Source organism: Microcebus murinus, chromosome 1 (assembly GCF_040939455.1).
Source record: "Microcebus murinus isolate Inina chromosome 1, M.murinus_Inina_mat1.0, whole genome shotgun sequence".
In the NCBI taxonomy this organism is placed as follows: domain Eukaryota; kingdom Metazoa; phylum Chordata; class Mammalia; order Primates; family Cheirogaleidae; genus Microcebus; species Microcebus murinus.
This window is the reverse complement of record NC_134104.1, coordinates 149,120,540-149,148,499: the sequence shown is the minus strand read 5'-3', so window position 1 is coordinate 149,148,499 and position 27,960 is coordinate 149,120,540. Positions and strand designations below refer to the sequence as shown.

The 27,960-nt window shown below is 47.1% G+C and overlaps 3 protein-coding genes across 7 annotated transcripts in view; all 3 read left to right on the top strand.

Annotated features, from left to right (window-relative positions):
- HIGD1A (HIG1 hypoxia inducible domain family member 1A) overlaps positions 1-27,960 on the top strand; it is a 463,894-nt gene that overhangs the window by 364,287 nt on the left and 71,647 nt on the right. The gene's annotated exons all lie outside the window — the stretch shown is intronic.
- LOC105874433 (7-alpha-hydroxycholest-4-en-3-one 12-alpha-hydroxylase) lies at positions 357-4,771 on the top strand. Of its 3 annotated transcripts, none has more exons than XM_012770284.3 (3): positions 357-458; positions 1,105-1,143; positions 1,657-4,771. In XM_012770284.3, the coding sequence occupies exon 3, from the start codon at positions 1,698-1,700 to the stop codon at positions 3,201-3,203; it is 1,506 nt and encodes a 501-aa protein (XP_012625738.3). In that variant the 5' UTR covers positions 357-458; positions 1,105-1,143; positions 1,657-1,697; the 3' UTR covers positions 3,204-4,771. The 3 variants fall into 3 exon arrangements, with proteins under 3 accessions (XP_012625738.3, XP_012625739.3, XP_075862884.1); XM_076006769.1 differs by having other exon boundaries at positions 367-458; positions 1,108-1,143; XM_012770285.3 differs by lacking the exon at positions 1,105-1,143 and having other exon boundaries at positions 360-458.
- CYP8B1 (cytochrome P450 family 8 subfamily B member 1) lies at positions 371-27,956 on the top strand. Of its 3 annotated transcripts, none has more exons than XM_076006771.1 (3): positions 398-458; positions 24,304-24,342; positions 24,854-27,956. In XM_076006771.1, the coding sequence occupies exon 3, from the start codon at positions 24,895-24,897 to the stop codon at positions 26,398-26,400; it is 1,506 nt and encodes a 501-aa protein (XP_075862886.1). In that variant the 5' UTR covers positions 398-458; positions 24,304-24,342; positions 24,854-24,894; the 3' UTR covers positions 26,401-27,956. The 3 variants fall into 3 exon arrangements, with proteins under 3 accessions (XP_075862887.1, XP_075862886.1, XP_075862885.1); XM_076006770.1 differs by lacking the exon at positions 398-458 and adding an exon at positions 23,536-23,656; XM_076006772.1 differs by lacking the exon at positions 24,304-24,342 and having other exon boundaries at positions 371-458.

Below are 27,960 nucleotides of genomic sequence, written 5' to 3'. Positions count from 1 at the left end.
TAATGAGTAGAGGACAAAATTCAGCTCATTGGATTTGGCCCACAGACAGTTTTTGACTGTGAATTCTAAGGCTGAGGAGAGATGATGGTAGTAAGTACTCGCTGTGCTTGCCCTGAGCAATCAAAAAGGCTTCCTAGGGGCAGAGTGTGGGGAGTGACACCCCCCTGCTCAGGGTAAGCTCATGAGGCAAAGGAAACTCCCTCAGGAGGGCATATGAAAACACTAGGGTTGTCTGATGAGCCAAAGTTCCTATTTGCAGGACATTACGAAGTTAAAGAGTAATTTAGTAACTGATTGAATTGACTCCAAACCTCACCTATTGCAGCAATGGGCTAGGCCACCTCGGAGTCAATGGCCCAGCGTTCTCCTTGATCTGCAGCTGGGAACTGGCCTGGCAGTCCACAGAAGCGATTCCGGGTCAGCTTACCTCAGTGCCCCAAGCCCGGGCAGCTATCAAGGTAGGTCCCCACTGCACTCTGAGCATAGACTGTCATCGTGAAATGAAGCGATGGGTTGAGGTCCTTGTCACCTCTGGGTTTTCATGATTCAGGATTCTGCCTTATTGTTAGAGAGGTGCACAGGCAGGGCATGTGGGCCAGTGGGAGCGAACCGGGTGAGAGATCAGAGACCCAGGGCTGGGCCTCTGCTTGAAGAATCCTCAGTCTAGAAGCCCTCGGGCCCCCTCAGATCCGTTGGCACTGCACCCTCAGACAGCGTGAGCACCTCGTCAACTGCTCCCTTCCCCGTGACTGAAGCCCCAGCATCTTTGCCTCTTTCCTTTGGGTTAGGGTGTCAGAAGCGCCAGTGGACAGACGGACATGCATTCTTCACTGGCCTCTCACTGTGCGTGCTTGTGCACATTGAGCTAGAAGCAGACACGACTCAACAAGGCCTCACCCCCTTAGGGAGCATCTTTGAGACCAGAGGGGAGATGGACTTGGGGAAGGATGAGGAGACAAACACAGGTGTCATGGGGACCCAGGGAGAGGGCAGAGATATGAGAAAAGGCTTCAGCATGTGAACTGACACATACTGAGCACTCAGTAATGTGAGCCAGGCCCTGCTCTAAGTGTTTTTCATGTATTCTCTCTCTTTGCCTCACAGCAGCACCTATAAGGCACTACTATTACTCCCATTTCACAGGTAAGGAATGGAGGCACGGTGAAGTTACCTAACTTGACCAGGGGACTCAACTAGGAATGGAAAATTTTGCTGAGTCTTTCAAAGATTGGAGGGGAGATTGATGTGAAACTTCATAAGTGCTTGGTGCATTTCTACTGAATGAGCTGGCAAATAAATGAATGCATGGGTACATAAAGGCATAAATTATCAGGAAGCACCACGGGGGTAGGAGTTAGGTCAAGGTAGGGTTAGAGAGAAGGTCCAGAGCTGAGTTGGGAAAGGTCAGAACAAAATGTAATGTCAATAAGCAGCTGTGACCATAGCTAGAGGCTTCTCTCTGAGCTTCCTCCTGGTCACCTCCTCCTCCCATGTAACCAGGATCTGTTGGATATTAAGTTCAAGGAGGCAGTTTTCTTCCAGACACTGCCTCACCAGGGTTAGATACACAACTGGCAGCCACAGGTCAAGGTCCAGGGGTTCAGATCTTTCCACCCCCTAATATAACGAGGCCTCCAACTCTCTTCTGGCTCCCAGAGAACGTGTGTCTGTCCCGGCCTCACCTCGGGAGCGTGGCCATGGTGCTCTGGAGTCTGGCGCTGGTAGCTCTGCTGCTGGTCACGGTGCTGTACCTGTGCCTGCCAGGGCTTCTCCGACAACGCGGGCCCCAGGAGCCCCCTCTGGACAAGGGCACAGTGCCCTGGCTGGGCCATGCCATGGCTTTCCGGAAGAATACGTTTGGATTCCTGAAGCGCATGTGGACCAAGCACGGGGATGTGTTCACAGTGCAGCTGGCAGGCCAGTACTTCACCTTCGTCATGGACCCCCTCTCCTTCGGTCCCATCCTCAAAGAAACACAGAAGAAACTAGACTTTTCAAAATTTGCAAAAAGACTTGTACGAAAGATGTTTGGATACTACACAGAGGGAGAGAACAAACCGAAGATGCTCTTGGCCAGCAACAAGTACCTGATGGGGCATGACTTGGAGGATCTCAATGAGGTCCTGGTGGACACCCTGTCCCTGATAATGCTAGGGCCCAGAGGCCGAAGTCTGGATGCCAGTGGCTGGCGTGAGGATGGCCTCTTTCACTTCTGCTATAACACCATGTTCAAGGCTGGCTACTTGAGCTTGTTTGGCCACACGAAGGACAAGGAGCAGGATCTGACACAGGCAGAGGAGTTATTCACCCACTTCCTCAGGTATGACCACCTTTTCCCGAGGTGTGTCTATTCCCTGCTGGGGCCCTGGGAGTGGCTAGAAATGGGCCGACTACAGCGTTTCTTTCCCAAGATGCTCTCTGCTAAACACAACCAGGAGAAGGGAGGCATAAGCAACTGGATATGCCACATGCATCAGTTTCTGAGGGAGCAGGGAACAGCCCCATATATGCAGGACAGGTTCAGCTTCATGACGCTCTGGGCCTCCCAGGGGAACACAGGGCCTGCGGCTTTCTGGGCCCTCCTGTTCCTCCTGAAGCACCCAGAAGCCATGCATGCTGTGAGGGAGGAGGCCTCCCAGGTCCTGGGTGGGGCGAGGCTGGCGGCTGGACAGTCCTTCCCCTTCCAGCGGGGTGCCCTGCGCTGCACCCCGGTGCTGGACAGTGTGATGGAGGAGACGCTGCGGCTGCGGGCGGCGCCCACGCTCTGCAGGGCTGTGAGCGAGGACTGCATGCTGAAGACGGCCAGTGGGAAGGAGTACCTGTGCCGCTGCGGGGACACCGTGGCCCTCTTTCCCTACCTGTCAGTGCACATGGACCCTGACATCCACCCTGAGCCCACGGCCTTCAAGTACGATCGCTTCCTCAACTCTGATGGCAGCCGAAAGGTAGACTTCTACAAGGCGGGCAAGAAGATCCCCCACTACACCATGCCCTGGGGCTCGGGCGTCTCCATGTGCCCTGGGAGGTTCTTCGCCCTCAGCGAGATGAAGCTCTTTGTCCTGCTCATGGTCACACACTTTGACCTAGAGCTAGTGGACCCTGTCACACCTGTGCCCGAAGTTGACCCCACGCGCTGGGGCTTTGGTGTCTCGCACCCCATCCAGGACCTGCGCTTCCGCTACCGCCTGCAGCCTGCAGAGTGAGCTCCACAAGCCCGGGCTAGCCGGACAGAGGCTCCTGCCTCGGCTCCCCCTCCTCTCTCCTCTGGGCCCCAGACTCCCCCCCCCACCGCTCTGGTTCTGTGGCACTTCCTGCCTGTGTCCTGCTCACCCTCCATCTTCACCCCCTGGTCTGGTCCTGTCACATGCTTGCCATTCTCTCCTTAAAACACCATTTCTCACGGTGCGTCCTGCATGGCCCTCCTCTCGCAGGAAGCCCAGCGCACGGGGAAGTGTCTGCGGGCCACCCCACTGGAGACGGCGCCTGCCCTGAGAAGTCCTGCAGTGCAGACCTGGTGCCCACCAGGAACGCGCCATCTGGCAAATCCTACCCACTACCCTCCGCCTTGCTTTCCTTCTGTTCCCCAACATTTATTCCACATCCGGTAAAATTCAGGTTCTAGAACAGTGTCTTCCAATAGAAATATAAGGTAATATAATGGGGAAGCTACATGTGTAATTTTTAGTTTCGTAGTAGATACATGTTTAAAAAGTAAGGAGAGAGATAAGTCATTTTATATTGAATATATTTTACTTAGCTGAGTAGATTCCAAATATAACAAGTGATCAATATCAAAAGTATTAGTGACATATTTTTACATTCCTTTTTTCATCCTGTCTTCAATATCTGGTGTCTGCGGTCCCCTCGGCACTTCCCAAGCCAACTGGCCACAGGCCTGGTGCCCAGTAGCCCCTGGGGGAGCAGCTGTGTGGGGAGCGCGGGCGGAGAAGCTCTGCCTTCACGGTAATGGCTCTGCAAGGTCCCCCTCAGCGCCCTTGTCTCCCCCGTGCACCCCCTCCTCAGGGTGGTCTCTACCCCCTTGGTTGCCAAGATCACTGCTGAGCTCAGAGCTTTCTCCTACCCCCAGAACCCGGGGAGGCCCTCAGCTCCTGTGACTCCGCTTGGCCCACGCAGAACTCAGCCTGTGTGCCCTGCCTCTTCCCTGAACCTTCTTTTCCCCTGACTTCCCTGTCTCTCTGCTCAGGACACTGCCATCCAATCAGGCCCCAGTCCTGTGACCCTGATCCCTTGTGATGCCTCTGAAATGTGTCCCCTCCTCCCCACCCTGCTGCCATCCCTATACCTGTCCCCTCTGCATGTCTCTGCACACCAGGCCTGCCAGGCCCTCTGTCCACCTGCTGCCAGAGGCCTCTTTCCACAGGCGTCTCTGATTGTCACTGTTTTGCTTTCCCTGCTCCCCCTTGCCCTCACACACTTGACATTTAAGTTTTGTCACAATTGGTCTCTAAATTTCTTAATCCAGTGCATTGTGACTTTGCCAGCTTTCATGTCTTTTCCTCCAGTGGCAGCAGCTCCTAGCAGCCATCTTATATGTCACCCCTGACACATTCTGGCCTGAGTGGCCCCTTCCCCCTGGGCTCCCCCTGCACCATTTGGACCACTGCGCCTCCATTATGTGTCATTGTTTCCTTTTTCTTGGTTTCCTCCTCCTTCTCTCTGCCACAGCCTGCCACCAACTAAGGCCTGCTATCTTATTCATTGACTTCTGACCTTCAATTCCCTAAGTCCTGATTAAATTGTAGAACCCTGACTTGTAGTCTTGGCTCATTACTTCCTTACCTCAAATCATGTCTTGGTCCTCCAAGGCCTAAGCCTTCAGGCATATGACATGGAGACAATCCACATTGTTGGGTAGGGGGCACAGGAGGGGGACAGTGGGGCTGGGATGTAGGGAATTCTCCCTGGAAAACAAACCAATGACCTCCCAACACAGCCAGGCCCTGTGCCCAGTCCACTGGGCCAGGGTAAGGGCACGGGGCCTTCACACACCTCCTGGGCCCTGCCCAGACCTCAGTGCTGGAAGGTCAGACACGGGTGGCACAAATCTGCCTTTGGGGATCTGGTCACGGTGTTGGGATCTCTCTACTTTATCCTCTTGGGCTTTGGGAAAACACCAGAAATTAAACTGTAACTGCATAAATAACAATAACAACAATACCCAACCCATGGAGCACTTCTCATGGCCCAGGCTCTGTTCTCATGGGTGAATTCATTTCCTCCTTGCAATAACACCAGGAGGCCGGTAGCATTTTCCCTCTATTTTACCATATGAGGAGGCTGAGACTCAGAAGGGCTAAGGAACTTGCCCAAGGTCACACAGCCAATAAATAGCTGAGCCAGGATTTGAACCCAGACCCGTGGTCCAGGCTAGCTCATTAAAAGATACAGACAAGCAATGGAACGAGAGATGGAGAGGTAACAGGAGACCAGGCTGCCACTGCTAGGACACCCGCATGGAAGGCTGTTTAGAAGGCGGATGGCGCGTGAATGGAAAAGGACGTGAGAGCCACACATGGGAGACCCGAGGAGAGAAGTCCAGTGCCTTGAGAATGGCACACTGGGTGGGGGGACTGCTGAATGACAGCCCAGGGGTAGAGCGGGGTCTCCACGTCACTGGTCAGTTTGGGGTACACTTGGCCTTACACCTTCAGGCCTTCGGGCCCCAAGACAAAGGCAGGGCTCCATCTGGACCCCTCAACTTCCATGAGTCAGTTTTCTCATCCATAAAGTAAGTAATATGTGTGGCGAAGGATCCTGTGAGGATTCAATCTTATGCCATCATTATAACAACACTAGGGAGCCCCACCCGTGTGCCAGGCGCTGGGGTAAGGGCTCTGAGCGTATGCGCTGATTTCATGCTCACAGTTACCATATGGAATACGTACTATTGTCAGCCCTGTCTCTGAGCTGAGGGCAGTTAGGCAAAAAGAGGTTAGGGAACTGGCCAAGGTCACAGAGCAATGGAGCAGCGCAGGCAGCCGGTATTTGAAACCCAGTGTCCCTGCTCTAAATGCTGATCACATGCGTCTCAAAGGGAATAACAAACAGTCTGAGCATCGCCCCCTCGCCAGTTTTACATGTAATAATGTACTGACTGCTCGCAATCACTTTATAAGACAGGCCGCATTGTACAGATGAGAAACTGACAGAGAGGGAGAGCATGGTGACCAAGGACACACAGCAGGCATAGAACACGACTGGAAATCCATTCCACATATTAATTTCTCTGATCCGCCAACCAACCCCATGTTATAATGAGGAAAGTCAGGCACAGAGAGATTAACTTTTCCACTCTGCAGGGCTGGGATTTGAGCAACACCACCCCACCCCCACCCACAGCCTCCACCCATTGGCTTACTGCACCCTCCCTCCTGAATCCAGATGTTTTCCCCTCTCTCTAGACATAATTTGTAGTTTTATTATAGTGTTTATTATGGACATTTTCAAATGTATACCCCCAAAAGTGCCAGAGGAGTCTAATGAGCTCCCATCATCCACCACCCGGGTTAGGAGACCTTCAGCTAGTGGCCCAACATTTCCCCTGAACCCCCACCCCCCTACCTCTTCTTGTATTATTTGAAAACAAATACCAGAAATCATATCATTTAGTCTGTAAATATTTGCGTCTGGGCCTTTAAGAGATAAGGACCTCAGCCAGGGTCACACCTAAAAAGGTAACACTGATTCTACCACCATCAGACACCTACGCACTCTTCACATAAATGTCGTGATTTTTCCCTTTACACTTTGTTGGTTTGAATCAGGATCCAAATGAGGTCGAAGCATTATAGGTGGTTGATAAATTTACTTTTTCAGTCTTTTCTAACCTAAATGTTTCATCTCCATCTCCATATTTTTGCTTTTTTTTTTGCAGCTTATTCATTGAAGAAACCGGTTGCTCCCACTGTTTGTAAAGGTTCGTAGAGTCTGGATTCTGTCCATCGCACTCCTCGTGGTATTGTTGAACGTGCCTCTCTGTCCTCCGTATTTCCTGTAAATTAGACGCTGGAGGTGTGATGAGAGTCAGGTGTGGTGACGTCTGTGCGGGTCCTTCGCAGAGGGTGCTGTGCATCTGAAAGGAGGCCACACTGTCTGGTCGCTGCTGCCAGTGCAGCAAAGCAGCTCCTGCTGCTCCATCCCAGACCCGTTCATTCTTCAGGGGCCCTGCCAGGGTGTCTGGCCCAGCTTTGATGGCCCACAGCATCCGCCTGCGGACTCTCCCCCACCTCTGTCCTTGCTCTAGCCTCTTCCTCCTAAATGGCTTTTAGCCACTAGCATTCCTGGGCACTTGGCCACCAGATTGCTGTGCCGGCCACAGTACCACCCAGGAATGGGACATAAGAAGCAAGAGACTGAGCCGAAACTCGACCTGAAACTTCCCAATCAGGGGCTGTTGTTGGCAGATGGGAGGCTGGGAGGTCACCACACTGGGAGCCCTGACTCCTCTAACTAAGATAAGAAAATCCTCAACAGGTAAAGTCAAGTGTAGCTCAGTGTCAGCTAAGATCCCCTTGTTGTTTGAAAGAGAATTAAATGGGATTGCCTTTGCGAAAATTCCCAGTGCTTACCTTGTCTCAGTCACTTTGAGCTCTGAGACTTTGCCTCCTGAATTTCCACCCCACTCGTGGCTCACCTCCCACACCTGCCCGCTTCTCCCTGCAGATCCAGGGGTGGAATTCAGCCCTGTGACCCTGCTTCGTCTCCTCAGACATCTCACTGGCTCCTTAGTGAGCATGGCTGAGTTCCCTTAGGTCTGGGGTCGTGGCTGGGTTTGGAGTCGCCAAGAGGCTGAGCCCCTCCCATGCTCCCTGGGCCCCTCCACATCCTCTGGCCCCCCTGTGCACACTCCCCCCTCCTCACAGTGCGCTCAGCCCAGTGTGTCTCTGCCGTGACAGGGACCATCTGCTTCCTGCGTCACCCCAGCAGCACCGAACCCTGGCAAGGCTGTGACATTCCTGCCCTTCTCCGTTCCCACTCCCACCCAGGCTCTGCGGACAGAAGGGAAAGTGTGGAGAGAGATCCCTCTTCCCTCAGAACTGCATTTTTGTACCAGTGGATCCCTTGGGCAGTCTGGCTAAGCTTTAGGATCCCTCAAAATAATGTGTTTTGGGTTTTTGTTTTTGTTTTTTTTTTTTTTTTTGATACAGTGTCTTGCTCTGTCAGCCAGACTAGAGTGTAGTGGCACCATCACATCTCACTATAACCTCGAACCTGGGCTCAAGCCATCCCCTTGCCTCACCCTCCCAAGTAGCTAGGTCTACAGACACACACCATGGCACCTTGATAATTTTTAAAATTTTGTACATGTGGGGGTCTCAGTACATGGCTCAGGCTGGTCTCAAACTCTTGTCCTCGAGCAATCCTCCTGCCTCAGCCTCCCAAAGTGCTGGAATTCCAACTGTGAGCTACCTCACCTGTTGGGGGCTGATTCTGGTGTTAAGCCTTATACTAATCATTCAGTACAGCCTGTAATGTCCGTGTGCTGCCTGACGCAGCAGTAGTCAGCATTTCCTTCAGACACGGTTGCTGCCTTGTGACCTGATAAGAGGCCTGAGTTGTTGCACATAAGCATCAAATGCCCCCAACTCCCACACAGAGGTCCCCGTGGAGGGAGTCTGGAGGCCATGAGAACAAGAACAAGAAGAACTCTCCCAAGAACTGGCCCTGGATTGATGGTTGGTAGTCAATGAAGGGGAAGACTCCTCATGGAGGAGGCGACCTAAAACAGGCACAACCGTGGGGGCCAGGGAGGAGCGGCCTCCTAGGATTGAGACCAAGAAGCACTTCAAATGGCTGCATTGTTTTATGTTGCGTATCTCAGCCTTGGGTTTTGAGGTGTGAGACCATGGGAAATTGTTTCCCTTTTGAAATAACTCCGGAATTGGCTGATATCACTGCTAAGTTCAGATGCTCACTTACAAGGAACTAACCTTGGGTCTGGGGGTCATAAAAATAAAGTGATGGTGCACTCGAGTCATTGTCATGTCCATGTGTGTCTGTGTCGTTATTTTATGTTCTGTGTCATCCCCCCCGTCCTGTAATCCAGCCATGTTAAGTGGTGCAACGAGCAGAGTCCCGAACCCTGGAGGGTCTTGAACCCTAAAGCAGGGTCTTGAACCCTGGAGGATCTTGAATCCTATACTAGGGCTCTGTCATTTCAGGGGGTGGGACCAAGAAGATTACCCCTTCAGCTAATGGCAAGTGGCATCCCACAGGGGACTCTTGGGAATAAGAGCAGGGTCTGGAACCCTGGGGGGTCTGGAATCCCCCCATAAAGGTTGGGACCCTAAAGCGAGTATTTGCTTTAGTGCAAAAACATTGTAATCGGATTCAATTTCAATAGCAAGTTATGCTAAATTTACATAGCTGGCAGCAAGTTGTTAAAGCCTTGGGTGTAGTTCATCAGCAAGGAGATATTATTTATTTAAAAATTTTAGTCAGTTTGTAATGCTAGTACTCAGGCCCTTTCTCTCTGACTCCTAGGGTCAGACTCGGAGAGGGGTGATTATAATGAGGAAAATACTAAAGACCCTGTGAGATCTCCACCTCTTACCCCAAGTTAAGATGATGGGGAAGAGTCCTCAGGAGAGGAAAGAGTTAATCCCTCTTCTGATGTTTCTGTGGGAGTCAAGTTACAAGAGCTCACTGAATCTGAAATGCAGGAGATAATCCCTTTGTTTCCAAAGAGTAGGATGGCTGCAGTGGGGGAGCTGTTTTCCTTTTCTGCCCCACTGGGGGCCTGCCAGTGCTGCCAGCGCTTCTGTGTCTAACATCTGGGAGTGCAGCTGCCTGGCTGCTTGATATCCCAGCATGTTGTTGCCTTTACTGCTGCCTGAGACTCGCCCATGATTTTCTTACTATACTCCAGGTGATCCCCTAGGTGCTCCAGGGTCGACAGAAGACGAGCTTACAGGCTCAAAACAATATGAAACCTTAAAAGCCTAAGTGAAAGGAAGGCATGCCACCCCAGCCGAAATAGCTCAGTTGGAACAGTGTTAGACTGAAAGTCCAAAGGTCCCAGGTTTGATCCTGGGGAATCCGCTCTAGCACAAACTGAGACCATTTTTTTTCTGTGCTGGAGGCGCATTGAAACTTCTGGCACTTTGGGACCAGCCTTTTCAAAAACTATGCAAGGGCCTCCTGAGGCATATACTGATTTTTTCTCTCCCCTTAAAGAAGCGGTTCAGAGGAGCATTAGTTCCGCAGAGGCTGCTACTATTATTATACAATCTTTGGCTGTGAACAACACGAATCCTGACTGTCAGAAAATTTTGCGCCTGCTACAGGCTGGTGGCGCTACTCCTGCTCAATATGCAAGAGCCTGTGCCAGTGTGGGGGCGCTGCCTTCCAGGTCACTAAGAGACTTTTAGAAGCACACTAAGATCAACTCTTTTCTTCTGACAGTAACTTTGCCAAATTTTAGCCAAAAATATCATGCATTGTGATGCTTTCTTCAATGCTATACCTCAAACTTTTATTTTTCTCAAAATCCAGGATTTCACAAGATACTTGTATATATGGAAAACAAGCAAGTTTATAGTTTTGGACAGGGAAGTATATACAAAAAAAAAACTATTTTAACAATCCAATGCTTCCATCAAGCAAATGGTCATATGTACAATTTTTTCTACCTTATTTCATCTCATTATTTTTAGTGTGCTTCAATAATACAGGTTAATATTAAAGATAATTATTTATGACTTTGTGTAATGTTAAATTTTTTAAATCTATCAACTTCTTAAAGTTCATTCTAAGTGGCATATTATAATGGTCTCAAATGTTATTTTACCTGCCCAACAAATATTTCATTCTTTTCAAGATAATTTCATAAATCATTTGACCTACCTAATTGCTAAATAATATATGGGTGAACTGTTACTGACAGTACTTGTTTTAAAAGTCATACTTATTCAAGGCAATCAAAACATTTTTTTCAACTAAGGTATTTTCTTGAGGTAGTTTGATATGGCAGTAAAACTTAAAAATTACACACTAAACTTTGTATCTATTTTAAGTAATATATGTAAGACATAAAAATAAATGTTTTATTATTTCTTACAAAAAGTGTTAAATTAATTGATACCAGATTCCCCTTGTAATCTAAAAAAGTGAGAGAGCAAATGGACTATAACAATATAGGAGGATTATATATACACACAAATGTAATATAAATATAGTTTGTGTATATAACTTATACACATGCAACATACAAATGTATAACCTATGTATGTGTGTAATGCTATTTGCATATACTTACAATGTATACATATATGTTAATCTATAGAAACAAATATAATGTTTATGTATCATATATAATATGATGTATACTACAACTAATTATAATCTATAATATCCACTATATGCTATATAATATGTATATAAATATATGATCATACATCATATATAAATGTAAAAATATAAGCAAAGGATATATATAATAACAGTATAAAATTGTGTACATTCTGTGATGCACAATTAAAAACACTCAATAACTTTTAAGAGCTCCTTAGAGATATGAATAGACTGGGACCGTCATTAGGCGTACCCACTTACGTTTTGCAACATTTGTTTGCTACGTTGAAGGGAAGTTGGGCCCTCAACAGCCTTCACTCTCTTTCCCCACAAGCCGAAGAAGAGCTTCAATTCAGGGAGCAACGACTTAGCTCTGGATTTCGTACCTTTCTTCGGCCTTCCTGTCCAACTACTCTCTACCTTTTTCATAAATATCATTCTCCTATGGGTTGCCTAGGCCAAGGCGCTAGCATCCTTAAATGGTTGTTTTTGGCAAAAAATTAAAATAAAAAACTTAAACTTGCTCATTTAATCACCAGGGGTCGACGATGAAGTCGTCAGTTGTCTAGACGAGATCTTAATAAAATAGTTACAAATTTGAGTTCCAAAGATATTCTAACTGAACTAGAGTTTTCTTCTGCCTGGCAAGTAGCTCGTGGGATTCTTTACTTGTAGCTTCTGTTCAAGAGGCCTCAGCTAAGCCACCTTCCATGGTACCAATGCTAAAGGCCTTCAACAACGATTTTATCTTTACCAAAAAATAGGTTTGTGCTATTGTTCTCTCGTGTTCCGCCTGTGCCCCTCACTCTCCCTTCTTCCCCCCTTGGTGTAACCCACGAGAGTGGCGTAGTAATCATATTTCGCAGATGGGTCTTACCCATGTCGCACCGTTTGGAAAACTTCACTATGTTCACTTCGTACTATTGACACTTATTCTCACTTTCAGCGGGTGCAGCTCATGGTTCTGAAAAGGCCGATGCCGTTATCACTCATCTTTATTCCTCTTTTGCCGTCATGGGTTTTCAGGCGACATTAAAAACAGAAAACACTCCAGCCTATACCTCTCGAAAACTTGCTGACTTTTTAACGTTATATTCTACCCAACATATTACTGGAATTCCTTTTCACAGCCAAGGGCAAGCCATCATCAAACGTGCCAATCTACTCTCAAGCTTCTATTACAGAAACTAAAAGGGGGAGTCAAGGAATCTCCTCATCAACATTTACTCCGTGCTCTTATACCCTTAATTTTTAAAATTTTTGGCAGGACTTGCATGCCTTGGCAGTAGAGCATCACTTTGCTTTTCACCTCCTTTGCAAAAAGCCTGGGTCCTGTGCGCGTTGCTGCCCCTACTGGTGGATGGATTAAAGGAACAGTTTCACAGTGGGGGCTGAGGTATGCTTATGTCTCCACAGAGCAAGGTTGTGAGTGGGTGCCTGTGCGCCAGCTCAGGCGACCGTATCCTCAGCAAGACACCGCTTGAGAAGAGAATGCTGTGCCCAAAACAGACAAAGAAGCAGGCGGTAACACTAGCAGTCTGTTGATCCGTAACCTTTGTATTCTTTTGCTTATTTTTTGCTCCCCTGCTGTTGGACGGACTGATTCTGCTAATGCTCAGTATGTATACTGGGTTAATGTCCCTTATCCTCCCCTTTTGAAAGCGGTGTCCTGGGGAGAGCTGAGGTTGTGGTGTATGCTAGTGATTCTATCGGCTGCTCCGCCTCATCAGTGTCAATCGCCAAATCCTGAGGAAGAAGGCCGCTCGGTGTTTAATTACCCTACTTATGCTCAAGGTTATCCTATATGTTTTGCAGCAGGAGAACACTGCTTGGCACCTTCTGTGCAGGCGTGGGGCTTGCAATATAATTCCTCCTCGTTTGCTACCCACACTATACTATTGTCCATGGAAAGTTGTAAGGGGGTGATGTCTAATTTGACTAAAAGACCATAAAAGCAAAAACATATTTTAAAACTCTCTGCCACAGGTGGAGACCTTAAAATTTAGATTAAAAATATGTCCTCAAGTGATCATGAAAAAACCAAAGGAGATCTCCACCACCGCCCTCTAGGTCCTTACTAGCGTGTGTTTCTTATGTTTATCTTTTGCTAATGGAAACGGTTTATTAAAATCAGTCTACAGAAATGTTGACTTGCCCTGGTAATTGTGCCCTATTTACTTGTGTAAATTTTACTTCATGGTCTACTTTTAACAAATCTTTACATAGTTTATACATCCTCAAGGCTCATACAGAGATATAGTTGTCCGTTAGCCTTTCGCAGCCTTGGAGAGACTCTGTTTTGGTTCCTAATTTATTAAATAAAACAAATTTCTTGGCTCGTAAAACAGAAAGAGTCATTGGTCTGATAGTCATGGCAGTAGTAGGCTTAATATCTATTGCTTCCTCAGCCGCTGTTGCTGGAGTAGCTTTACATCATTCTGTACAAACTGCTGATTTTGTTCAAAAATGGCATGAGGATTCTCATAAATTATGGCCACATCAACAGGAGATTGACTTCCACCTAGAAGGCAAAGTCATTCGGCTAAGAAGCACTGTGCAATGATTGGGAGACCAAATTCAGGTGCTGAATACTCAGTCTTTTGTATGTTGTGACCGGAATTCCTCTCAGTTCTGTGTAACTTCCATTCCTTTTAATACTAGCCGACACTGGATGTCATTAAGAAAATTGTTGATTGGAAGTCTAAATATTACTAATGATATCCAAAGGTTAGAGTGAGAAATCACTTCAACGTTTCAAAAAAGATTACCTGATTTTAACAATGATGAAGTTTTCTCTGGTTTGGCTAATGGGCTATCCCAAGTTTATCCCCTTGCTTCACTTAAAACTATGCTTGGTAATATTGGTGGGAATCTGGTTGTCTTTTTGCTGCTGGTGTGTCTCTTATTCTTAATTCATAGGTGCTGGAAGACCAAGCAGAAGACGCAGTGAAAAAAGGCAGCAAGAGGTCATGGTGGTATTTCAACATGTTCGTCGTTTTTAATTAAAGAAAAAAGGGGGAGATGTTCGGGGCTGATTCTGGTGTTATGCCGTATACTAATCATTCACTATAGTCTGTAATGTCCGTGTGCTGCCTGACGCAGCAGTAGTCAGCATTTCCTTCAGACACGGTTGCTGCCTTGTGACCTGATAAGAGGCCTGAGTTGTTGCACATAAGCATCAAATGCTCCCAATTCCCACATGGAGGGCCCCCGTGGTGGGAGTCTGGAGGCCATGAGAACAAGAACAAGAAGAACTCTCCCAAGAACTGGCCCCGATTGATGGTTGGTAGACAATGACGGGTGAGACTCCCCATGGAGGGGGCGACCTAAAACAGGCACAACCGTAGGGGCCAGGGAGGAGCCGCCACCTGGGAGTGAGACCAAGAAGCACTTCAAATGGCTGCATTGTTTTATGTTGCCTATCTCGGCCTTGGCTGTTGAGCTCTGTCTGGCACCTTTAGTAACCGTTTTGAGGTCTGTGACCATGGGAAATTGTTCCCTTTTGAAACAATTCCGGAATTGACTGGTATCGCTGCTATGCTCAGATGCTCAGGTACAAGGAACTAACCTTGGGTCTGAGGGGTATAAAAATAAAGCAAGCGGTGCATTGTTCACTCGAGTCATTGTCATGTCCATGTGTGTCTGTGTCGTTATTTTATTTTCTGTGTCACCCCCCCCCCCCGTCCTGTAATCGAGCCACGTCACTCACTGGCTTGTTGTTTTTGTTTTGTTTGTTTCTTTTCTTCTTCTTCTTTTGTCTTAGCTACTCAAATTTAGAGTGGGGGCCACCAGCTTGTGTTTCAAAGCAAAAAATAAAATACATTAAAAAACAATGATATACCAGACTGGGCAACACAGCAAGACCCTATTTCTACAAAAACTGGGGCTTATTTTGCCCGGAGGATGGGTTTCCTGAGACCTAGGACTTTCGGTGCTAAAACTGGGACAGTACTGAGCAATCCGGACAGTTGGTCATCCTAGCTTAGAGGAAGCTCGGGGTCTATATCAGTTATATCCACTTCCGGAACTGATGGACTCAACTAGCAATGAACTATACTTATTGAGCATCCACAATTGCCAGGAATCGTACAAGGTCTTTTCATGTACATTTAATATTTTAAAATATTTACAACAGTCCCACGAAGTAGCTATTATATTCTCCATTTTATAGGTGATGAACTGACCCTAAAAATCTACACTCTACCTCTTCCAGACTTGGGGAAAGTGGAAATGGGTTTTTGTCCTTGCCTCAGCTAGAGAAGAGCCATGTCTGAGTAAAGCAAGGGTCAGACACACTGGCAAAGAGGAGGAGTCAGACAACAGGAAGGGGAAGACAGCACATTATGAGAGGGCAGAGTTGGGGCCTGCCAGTCTCACTGTCCCTCGCTGACCCTGGGCCACTCCATTTATTACTGGAAGATTAGGACCTTATTTAATTAAAGGCTGCATCCCTTATGTAGCTGTTTTTAAATTCTGTCCCTAATGGCAGACCAGAGAAAATTCAGACCCCAAGGTCCATACCCAGGGATGAGGAATTAAGTCACCTCGCAGCTAGCATATCATTTTTCGTCCCAATCCATTGTATACACATGTATTTGTGTTAATGTTAAATTAATTAAGTTATTATTAAAGTGTTTTAAATACATTTCTGACACTGTGTAGCAAAGTCTTCATCTAAAATCACTGCTTCAGAATGCAGGAACTATGGGCAAGCCACTTAATATTGATCAGCCTCCATTTTTTATCAAAATATAACATTATGCTTTCTTTCTTCACTTTTTTAAAGAAATGAGTGAAAATCATTTACAGAAAATGTACCCTTTAAGTTTATTACTATTTTGGCATAGATCCTTGACATGGATAACCAAACAGTGTCAATAATTGTATTTTTTTCATGGAATGCTAACACTAGTTCTCAGATGCAAAACAATCACAGCATAGCCTATATCTATATTCATAGATAGAATATATGACACATTTGAAGGCTAATTCCCTGGCCCAGCCCAAAGAATTAAGACTGTCACTATCTAATGTTTGTAGGGATTTATGTTGTGTTCCAAGTGTAGGCAACTAGTTAAGTATTGATTACTTCAGTGCATGTTAACTTTTATTATCTCCTTACGACTCCAGATCTTAGACATTATAATAAAGAGTGTAACTTCCCTACTGACGTTCGATTGCCACCCTTATGAGCCCCAGTACCCCTTTCACTCCTTCCCCCACCTGGACAAGCCTCTAAGAAAGCCTGTAGGCTCCTTCCTTTCATGCTAGCAGCAAGTTCAAACCAGGTGAGCCCCTGCAGGCAGAACCCTAGAAACCCTCACCCCAGTCCTGCCCCAGCCACAAACTTCAAGCCACTCACCTCTCCTTGCTCTCTTCAACCACCTTTACTGGCTTGGGTACCTGCCCTGCTCTCCCCAGAACGCCTCTATATTTAAGTAGTAACTTACCTCGTATCCTCCTCGTACACGTGTGGCACCATCAGTTGGTTTTTTTTTCTTTTTGTCAATAATCAAATATAACTAGAAGTCTCAAATATCATGAATTTAAACACTCAAACCAATATTGGTGCATGGGTGTGTGAATAGGTTCCATATCAGCTGGCAGTGATCTCAACAGACATTAAAAATATAAAAGGATGTTATGAACAACTTCATAACAATAAATTGGATGAAATGAACAAAATCTTTGAAAAAAATGCAGCCTACCAAACGTGACACAAGAATAATAGAAAATATGAATATTGTTAAAGAAATTGAATTCATAATTAAAAGCCTTCCCACAAAGAAAACTTTCCGCCTAGGTGACTTCACTGGTTAATTCTTCTAAACATTTGAGGACAAAAGAATACCGTATAACACAAATCTTGTCAGAAACTTTTAAAAGGAGAGAACATTTCCCAATTTGTTTGATGAAGCTCTGATAACAAAACATAACAATAATGTTATAAGAAAGGAAAATAATATGTTCTTATCTCTCAGGAACATAGATACAGAAATCTTAAAACAAAACAAATATCAACAAATAAAGTCTATGATATGTATACACAGATATATACATGTATGTATGGCGATATGCATTATAATCATTAACAAGGTGAGTTTATTCTAAAAATAAAAGTATTATCAATGTCATCTAACATACTAACAAAATAAAATAGAATAAAAGTGTCATCTCAATAGATTTTGATAAAATTTAAAAACCACAATAAAAAAGAAAAAATTCTCATCAAACTAAAGGGCACTACCTTAATCTGGTAAAGGGTGTCTATAAAGAACTTATGCCTAGCATTATATTTAATGGTAAAGTACTGAACTCTTTTTCTTCTGAGTTTCTTTCTTCTTTATTTAAAAAGAATCCATTACCACGTGTACTCAAAATGTTACTGGAGAAATTAGCCAATTCAGAGTAAGAACAAGAAATAAAAGATATAAATAAAAAAGGAATAATAAAAATATCATTATGCATGGAAATGTTATTTTGTACATAAAAATACAAACGAATCTAAATTACCAGACATAATAAATGAAGTCATCAAGGTCACCAGACACAAAGTCAAGATATAAAAATCAATTATATTTCTATATACAAGCAATAAAAAATTGAAAATAAAATGTAAAAGTATCATTATAATAACATCAATATCAAATACCCAGAGATACATAGTGAAATACGTTCAAGATCACTACGCTGAAAATTATAAAACCTTCTTATAAAACAGAAAACCTTCCTATAAACCTTCCTATAAAACAGAAATTAAAGACCTAAATAAATGAAGATATATAGCAAATATAAGGACAAGAAAACTCAATATTAAAAAGATATCAATCATCTGTCAAACTGATCTATAGATTCAATCCTAGTAAGTTTATGTTAAAATTAATAAGGTGATATCAAAATTTTACAATGCAAATGGCCCAGTACTTAAAATAATTTCAAAGAATAACAAAGTTAGATGACCTACAATATCAAGACTTACTATAAAGCTACTGTTATTATGAAAACATCATATTAGCAATAGGATAAAGAGACCAAAAAAATATTAATAATGGGTCCAGAAATAGGTCACCATATATCTATATGGGGAAATTATAATTTTTTCAAAAGATGATGATGGACTGATGGGAAGAAAGTGAACTTTGTCCCCCCACACACACACAATACATAAAAATTAAATTAAGATGAATCACAGACCTAAATGTAAAGAGTAAAACAATGAAGGCTTTAGAAGAAAACACAAGAAAATAGCTGTATGACAGTGTTGTAGGCAAAGGTTCTTAAACAGGGCACAAAAAGCACTAATCTTAAAAGATGAAATTATTAATAATAAATTAAACTTTATCAAGATGAAGGCTTTCTCATTTTCAAAAGACACTAGTAATTAAGACAGTGAAAGGGTAAGCCACAGACTGGGAAATTCACTATCTATATATCTAACAAAGGATTTTACCCTGAATCTATATGTTAAGAACTCTAAATCATTAGGGGGGAAAAAAAAAAAGACGAACAGCTCAACAGTGGGGAAAAAAGGGCCAAAGATTTGAACAGACATTTCACATAAAGAGCATCCAAATGGCCAAAAAGCATATAGAGATGATATTTAACATCATTAGTCATGAGAGAAATACAAATTAAAATCACAACAATTACCACGATTTCCCCAAGAGGATGGCTAATATAAAAGAGAGAGATGAGGACGACACCATGGAGCAACCTTCAGCCAGGTTGTCAAGAACTCAGGCTGCCATGGAAATGTTTCCTCCTCCTCCTCCTCCTCCTCCTCCTCCTCCTCCTCCTCCTCCTCCTCCTCCTCCTCCTCCTCCTCCTGGGGAAAAAAGAAGGAACCTGAAAGCTAGAAAGAAAAAGGAACTTTAAGGCAGCCCAGTCCTACACTGAATGACTGTTACCTGATCTAAAGGCAGGGCGAGATGATTTGTCCCCTGCATCTCCCTTTCAAAGGCACTGCTGAATCCGGGGAGCGGCAGTGGGCAGGAGGAACCACGCTAGATGAACAGTCAGTATCACCCAGAGCTGCACAAAAGGGCAAAGGAGACACAGTGGAGAGCCAGTGCCACCGCCTGGACGACCCCAGCAGAGAGCCCCAGAGCAGGATGACAGCAGGTCAACAGAATCCTCAGGTCGGTGCCAGCTGCTCAGAATCCTGGGCCGTATATGGAATGAGAAGACAGGAGCCTGGATGAGACCACTGAACCACTAGGCCCAGTCTAGAAGAGAACTCGCCCCCGCCCCCGCCCACCAGGTAGTGAGCGGATGGGGTGAGCAAGAAAGGGTCAGGGCAGAAATGCTGCTGGACAGCCGAAAGGATGCTCCTGCGGGTGATGAGATGCAGACTCCGGAGATGTGGCCCAGTGGTGGCTTCTCTCTCATTGCACCAGTGCTGGAAACAGCGGCAGGGGGGCGGGGGTGGGGGTGGAGGGGAGGGGGGGAGGGGAAGAAGCAGACCCTCCCCAAGTCCTGCCTAGCCCAGCCCAGCCCTTACTGGTGGCTCCACAGCCTGACAGACACACAGTGCCTGGGTTGGAAGCTCCGAGGACCCACCATAGAGGTCACCTTGGCGCCCACAATCTCCCCATGGAGGCTGGGGGGCCAGAAGTGTGTCCCAGCCATTTCCGGCCCTCGGGCCTGTTCCACTGTAGCCTGCCTGGAGGCCACCCCCGACTGTCATTGTTCCCTCCTGGGATAGTTCTACTCCACGCCCAGTATGGTCACCCCGCCCTCAGCCTTCCACTGATCCCGGGCCAAAGTGCGAGGCCCAGGTGGGCCACGCGCTCCCAGGCCTTGCTGTGGGTCGCTGGTCCCCGGCTCCTCTGATGTGCGGGAGGGAAGTTGCCTAGGCCAACTTCCCAGGGGCAAGCCTGCCTCCGCCCTTCCCCCAGGGAGGAGCAGATATTCACTGCCTGTCCGGCTGGTGGCGCCAGGGGTCTGCACCTGGAACTGGAGTGGCTGCAGGGGCTGGTGGATAGGGGTTCCCTGCCATGTGACATGTCAAGCCCCAAACTGCCTAGAGCCAGCCAGGAATGCACACCTCAAGAGACTGTATTCTCCCTCCCCTCAGCGCTCAAGGCATGTTGGCCTAGGGTGGGGCTGGGGATGGGGAGGGGGGTGCTCCTGTACCTTGGGACCACCTGCCACAGCCCTTGGTCAGCACACCTCTTCTTCCACCATGGTACCCCCACTGTACACACAACCCATGTTGACTTGGTCTTGTCGTCCTGATCTGTTGCCCTTCCAGCCTCTGCACCTGCCGCCCAGCTCTGCTCTTCTTTGCAGCGCTGGCCACAGTTACTGCCGTACCTCCAGGATATCGGGGGTCCGGGTTTCAGACCTCTCCAATAAAGCCAATAACACAATTTTTTTTGTTTGTTTGTTTCCCAGTGCATATATCTTCCCACTGTACTATAGTCTATTAGGTGTGCAATAACATGATGTCAAAAAATATACATACACCTTAATTTCTAAAGAGCTTAATTACTTAAAAGTGCTACCAATCATCTGAGCCTTCAGCAAGTTGTAATCTCTTTACTGGTGGAGCGTCTTGCCTCCATGTTCGTGGTTGCTGACTGATCAGGGTGGTGATTTCTGAGGGATGGGGTGGCTGTGGCAATTTAGGAAAATAGAGAACAATGAAGTTCTTGTATAGATTGACTCTTCCTTTTGTAAAATGTTTCTCAGCAGCATGCAATTATCCACAGTAGAACTTCTTTCAAAATTGCAGTCCATTTTCTCAAACCTTGCTGCTGTTTTATCAACTAAGTTTGCATAAACCCTTTGTTGTCATTGCAACAACATTCACAGTGTTATCACCAGGAGAAGCTTCCATCTTAAGAAACCGCTTTCTTTGCTAATCCATAAGAAGTAACTCCTCCTCTATAAAAGTTTTACCATGAGATTGCAGCAATTCAATGATATCTTCAGGCTCCACTTCCAGATCTTTCGCTATTACTACCCTATCTGCAGTTTCTTCCTCCACTGAAGTCTTAAACTCCTCAAAAACATCCATGACAATTGGAATCAACTTCTTCGAAATTCCTATTAATGTTGATACTTTTAAACTCTTCCCATGAATCACGAATGTTCTTAATGGTATCTAGAATGGTGAATCCTTGCCAGAAGGTTTTCAATTTGCTTTGCTCAGATCCATCAGAGGAATCACTGTCTATGGCAGCCATAGCAGTAGAAAATGTGTTTCTGATACTGAGAATTGAAATTCAAAATTATTTTTCTAAGAGCTGGGAATATAACTTTGAGTGAGACAGACATAGTCCCTGCCCTCTTGGAATTCATGCTGTAACAGAAGGAGAAAGATATTAAATAATGCCCAAAGTATATAATTACACACTCATGCCTTATTTTATTGTTTGGCTTTATTGCACTTTGCAGAAATCATGTCTTTTACAAATTGAAGGTTCATGGCAACCCTGCGGCAAGCAAGTCTATGGGCACGATTTCTCCAACAGTATGTGCTCACTTCATGTCTCTGTGCTATATTTCGGTAATTCTCACAATATTTCAAACTTTTTCATTATTATTGTTATATCCATTATGGTGACCTCTGATCAGTGACCTTTGATGTTACTATTTATTTCTGGAAACACCACGAACCAGACCCATATGTGTTATCAAACTTAATCCATAACTGTTATGTATGTTCTGACTGCTCCACTGATTGGCTGTTCCCCCATCTCATCTCTCTCCTTCATCTCAGGTATATTACCTGTGACAAACAGTATTTTCATCAGGTCAATTAATAACGAGACCATGGCCTCTAAGTGAGTGAAAGGAAGAGTCAAATGTCTGTCAATTTAAGTCAGAAGCTACACATGATTAAGCTCAGTGAGGAAGGCATGTTAAAAGCTGGGATAGGCTGGGAAGCTAGGCTTCTGCACCAGTTAGCCAAGTCGTGAATGCCAAAACGGTATATGAAGGAAATTAAAAGTGCACGCATGAATGATAAGAAAGAGAAACAGCCTTATTGCTAATGTGGAGAAAGTTTAAATGGCCTGCATAGAAGATCAAACCAGCTGCAACATTCCTTAATCCAAAGCCTAATCCACAGCAAGGCCTTAACTCTCTTCAATTCTATGGAAGCAGAGAGGGGAGGAAGCTGCAGAAGAACAGTTGGAATCTAGGGGAGGTTGGTTCATGAGGTTTAAGCAAAGAAAGCATGTGTATAACATAAAAGTGCAAGGCAGAGCAGCAAGTTCTAATGGAGAAGCTGAGGCAGGTTATCCAGAAGATCTAGCTAAGATGATTGATGAACTTGGCTAGACTAAAATATGGATTACCAATGTAGACAAAACAGCTTTCTATTGGAAGAAGAAGCCAGCTGGGGCTATCATAGTTGAGAAGAGAAGTCAATGCCTGGCTTCAAAGCTCGAAAGGAAAGGCTGACCCTCTTGTTATAGGCTAATGCACTTGACAACTTTAACTTCAATAATGCCGATTTTACTATTCCAAAAATCCTAGGCCCCTTCAGAATTATGCTAAATCTACTCTGATTGTGCTCTATAAATGGAACAACAGAGCCTGGATGCCAGCATGTCTGTTTATAGCATGATTTGCTGAATATTTTAAGCCCATTATTGAGACCTACTGGTCAAAAAAAAAAAAAAAAAAAGGATTCTTTCTAGAACACCACTGCTGATTAACAGTGCACCTGGTAACTCAAGAACTCTGATGGAGATGTACAAGGAGATGAATGTTTTCATGCTGCTAACACAATGTCCATTCTGCAGATCAAGGAAGGATTTTCGTAGGAACCCAATAAATATCTGGTGATGGAGCAGCTCCAAAGAAGGGGATATGGATGGATAAGTGTGGACAAATCAATGAAGTTAAGAATTAATGTAAAATGGTGCCCCAGCCATTAAAAACTAGAGGAAAAATATCAGCTCATTGGATTTGGCCCACAGACAGTTTTTGACTGTGAATTCTAAGGCTGAGGAGAGATGATGGTACTAAGTACTCCCTGTGCTTGCCCTGAGCAATCAAAAAGGCTTCCTAGGGGCAGAGTGTGGGGAGTGACACCTCCCTGCTCAGGGCAAGCTCATGAGGCAAAGGAAACTCCCTCAGGAGGGCATATGAAAACACTAGGGATGTCAGATGAGCCAAAGTTCCTATTTGCAGGACATTAGGAAGTTAAAGGGTAATTTAGAAACTGATTGAATTGACTCCAAACCTCACCTATTGCAGCAATGGGCTAGGCCACCTCCGAGTCACTGGCCCAGTGTTCTCCTTGATCTGCAGCTGGGAACTGGCCTGGCAGCCCACAGAAGCGATTCCGGGTCAGCTTACCTCAGTGCCTAGCCCGGGCAGCTATCAGGTAGGTCCCCACTGCACTCTGAGCATAGACTGTCATAGTGAACTGAAGCGATGGGTTGAGGTCCCTGTCACCTCTGGGTTTTCATAATTCCAGGATTCTGCCTTCTTGTTAGAGAGGTGCACAGGCAGGGCATGTGGGCCAGAGAGAGCGAACCGGGTGAGAGATCAGAGACCCAGGGCTGGGCCTCTGCTTGAAGAATCCTCAGTCTAGAAGCCCTGCGGGCCCCTCAGATCCATTGGCACTGCACCCTCAGACAGCGTGAGCACCTCGTCAACTGCTCCCTTCCCCGTGACTGAAGCCCCAGCATCTTTGCCTCTTTCCTTTGGGTTAGGGTGTCAGAAGCTCCAGTGGACAGACGGACATGCATTCTTCACTGGCCTCTCACTGTGCGTGCTTGTGCACATGCAGCTAGAAGCAGACAAGACTCAAAAAGGCCTCACTCCCTTGGGGAGCATCTTTGAGACCAGAGGGGAGATGGACTTGGGGAAGGATGAGGAGACAAACACAGGTGTCATGGGGACCCAGGGAGAGGGCAGAGATATGAGAAAAGGCTTCAGCATGTGAACTGACACATACTGAGCACTCAGTAATGTGAGCCAGGCCCTGCTCTAAGTGTTTTTCATGTATTCTCTCTCTTTGCCTCACAGCAGCACCTATAAGGCACTACTATTACTCCCATTTCACAGGTAAGGAATGGAGGCACGGTGAAGATACCTAACTTGACCGGGGGCTCAACTAGGAATGCAAACTTTTGCTGAGTCTTTCAAAGATTGGAGGGGAGATTGATGTGAAACTTCATAAGTGCTTGGTGCATTTCTACTGAATGAGCTGGCAAATAAATGAATGCATGGGTACATAAAGGCATAAATTATCAGGAAGCACCACGGGGGTAGGAGTGAGGTCAAGGTAGGGTTAGAGAGAAGGTCCAGAGCTGAGTTGGGAAAGGTCAGAGTAAAATGTAATGCCTGTAAGCAGCTGTGACCATAGCTAGAGGCTTCTCTCTGAGCTTCCTCCTGGTCACCTCCTCCTCCCATGTGACCAGGATCTGCCTTGTATTAAGTTCAAGGAGGCAGTTTTCTTCCAGATACTGCCTCACCAGGGTTAGATACACAACTGGCAGCCACAGGGCAAGGTCCAGGTGTTCAGATCTTTCTACCCCTAATATAACGAGGCCTCCGAACCTCTTCTGGCTCCCAGAGAACGTGTGTCTGTCCGGGCGTCACCGCGGGAGCGTGGCCATGGTGCTCTGGAGCCTGGCGCTGGGAGCTCTGCTGGTGGTGACGGTGCTGTACCTGTGGCTGCCAGGGCATCTCCGACAACGCGGGCCCCAGGAGCCCCCTCTGGACAAGGGCACAGTGCCCTGGCTGGGCCATGCCATGGCTTTCCGGAAGAATATGTTTGGATTCCTGAAGCGCATGTGGACCAAGCACGGGGATGTGTTCACAGTGCAGCTGGCAGGCCACTACTTCACCTTCGTCATGGACCCCCTCTCCTTCGGTCCCATCCTCAAAGAAACACAGAGGAAACTAGACTTTTCAAAATTTGCAAAAGGACTGGTGCAAAAGATGTTTGGATACTATGCAGAGGGAAAGAACAAACAGAAGATCCACCCGGCCAGCCAGAACTATCTGATGGGGCATGACTTGGAGGATCTCAATGAGGTCGTGGTGGACACCCTGTCCCTGATAATGCTGGGGCCTAGAGGCCAAAGTCTGGATGCCAGGGGCTGGCGTGAGGATGGCCTCTTTCACTTCTGCTATAACACCATGTTCAAGGCTGGCTACTTGAGCTTGTTTGGCCACACGAAGGACAAGGAGCAGGATCTGACACAGGCAGAGCAGTTATTCACCCACTTCCTCAGGTTTGGCCACTTTTTACCCAGGTGTGTCTATTCCCTGCTGGGGCCCCGAGAGTGGCTAGAAATGGGCCGACTACAGCGTTTCTTTCCCAAGATGCTCTCTGCTAAACACAACCAGGAGAAGGGACACGTAAGCAAGTGGCTATGCTGCCTGCATCAGTTTCTGAGGGAGCACGGAGCAGCCCCAGACATGCAGGACAGGTTCAGCTTCACGATGCTCTGGGCCTCCCAGGGGAACACAGGGCCTGCGGCTTTCTGGGCCCTCCTGTTCCTCCTGAAGCACCCAGAAGCCATGCAGGCTGTGAGGGAGGAGGCCTCCCAGGTCTTGGGTGGGGCGAGGCTGGCGGCTGGACAGTCCTTCCCCTTCCAGCGGGGTGCCCTGCGCTGCACCCCGGTGCTGGACAGTGTGATGGAGGAGACGCTGCGGCTGCGGGCTGCGCCCATGCTCTGCAGGGCTGTGAGCGAGGACTGCGTGCTGAAGACGGCCAGTGGGAAGCAGTACCTGTGCCGGCGAGGGGACATCTTGACCCTCTTTCCCTACCTGTCAGTGCACATGGACCCTGACATCCACCCTGAGCCCACGGCCTTCAAGTACGATCGCTTCCTCAACCTTGATGGCAGCCGAAAGGTAGACTTCTACAAGGCGGGCAAGAAGATCCCCCACTACACCATGCCCTGGGGCTCGGGCGTCTCCATGTGCCCTGGGAGGTTCTTCGCCCTCAGCGAGATGAAGCTCTTTGTCCTGCTCATGGTCACACACTTTGACCTAGAGCTGGTGGACCCTGTCACACCTGTGCCCCAAGTTGACCCCACGCGCTGGGGCTTTGGTGTCTTGCACCCCATCCAGGACCTGCGCTTCCGCTACCGCCTGCAGCCTGCAGAGTGAGCTCCACAAGCCCGGGCTAGCCGGACAGAGGCTCCTGCCTCAGCTCCCCCTCCTCTCTCCTCTGCAGCCCCAGATTCCCACCCCTACCCCTCTGGTTCTGTGGCACTTCCTGCCTGTGTCCTGCCCACCCTCCATCTTCACCCCTTGGTCCTGTCACACGCTTGTCATTCTCTCCTTAAAACACCATTTCTCACGGTGCGTCCTGCATGGCCCTCCTCTCGCAGGAAGCCCAGCGCACGGGGAAGTGTCTGGGGGCCACCCCACTGGAGACGGCGCCTGCCCTGAGAAGTCCTGCAGTGCAGAACTGGTGCCCACCAGGAACGCGCCATCTGGCAAATCCTACCCACTACCCTCCGCCTTGCTTTCCTTCTGTTCTCCAACATTTATTCCACATCCGGTAAAATTCAGGTTCTAGAACAGTGTCTTCCAATAGAAATATAAGGTAATATAATGGGGAAGGTAAACGTGTAATTTTAAATTTTCTAGCAGATACATTTTTAAAAAGTAAAGAGAGAGATAAATCATTTTGTGAATATATTTTACTTAACTGAGTAGATCCAAAATATTAACAGGTGATCAATATCAAAAGTATTAGTGACATATTTTTCATTCCTTTTTTCATCCTGTCTTCAATATCCAGTGTCTGGGGTCCCCTCGGCAGTTCCCAAGCAAACTGGCCACAGGCCTGGTGCCCAGTAGCCCCTGGGGGAGCAGCTGTGTGTGGGGGGCGCAGGCGGAGAAGCTCTGCCTTCACGGTAGTGGCTCTGCAAGGTCCCCCTCAGCACCCTTGTCTCCCCCATGCACCCCCTCCTCAGGGTGGTCTCAACCCCCTTGGTTGCCATGATCACTGCTGAGCTCAGAGCTTTCTCCTACCCCAAGACCCCTGGGGAGCCCCACAGCTCCTCTAACGCTGCTTGGCCCACGCAGAACTCAGCCTGTGTGCCCTGCCTCTTCCCTGAACCTTCCCTCCCCCTCACTTCCCTGCCTCTCTGCTCAGGACACTGCCATCCAGTCAGGCCCCACCCTGTCTCCCAATCCCCTGTGATGCCTCTCAAATGTGTCCCCTCCTCCCCACCCTGTTGTCATTCCTATACCTGTCCCCTCTGCATGTCTCTGCATACCAGGCCTGCCCGGCCCTCTGTCCACCTGCTGTCAGAGGCCTCTTTCCACAGGCGTCTCTGATTGTCACTGTTTTGCTTTCCCTGTTCCCCCTTGCCCTCACACACCTGACATTTAAGTTTTGCCACAGTTGGTCCCCAAATTTCTCAATCCAGTGCAATGTAACTTTGCCAGCTCTCATGGCTTTTCCTCCAGTGCCAGCTGCTGCTAGCAGCCATCTTGGATTTCACCCTCCCATCCTATGGCCAGAGTGGCCCCTCCCCCAGGGCTGCCCCAGCACCATTTGTATCACAGCACCTACATGACTTCTCATTGTTTCCTGTGTCCTGGTTTCCTCCTGCTTCGCCCTGCCCCAGCCTGCAGCCCACTAAGGCCTGGTATATTCATTCACTTCTCACCTTCAATTCCCTAAATCCTGATTAAATTGTGAAACCGGACTTC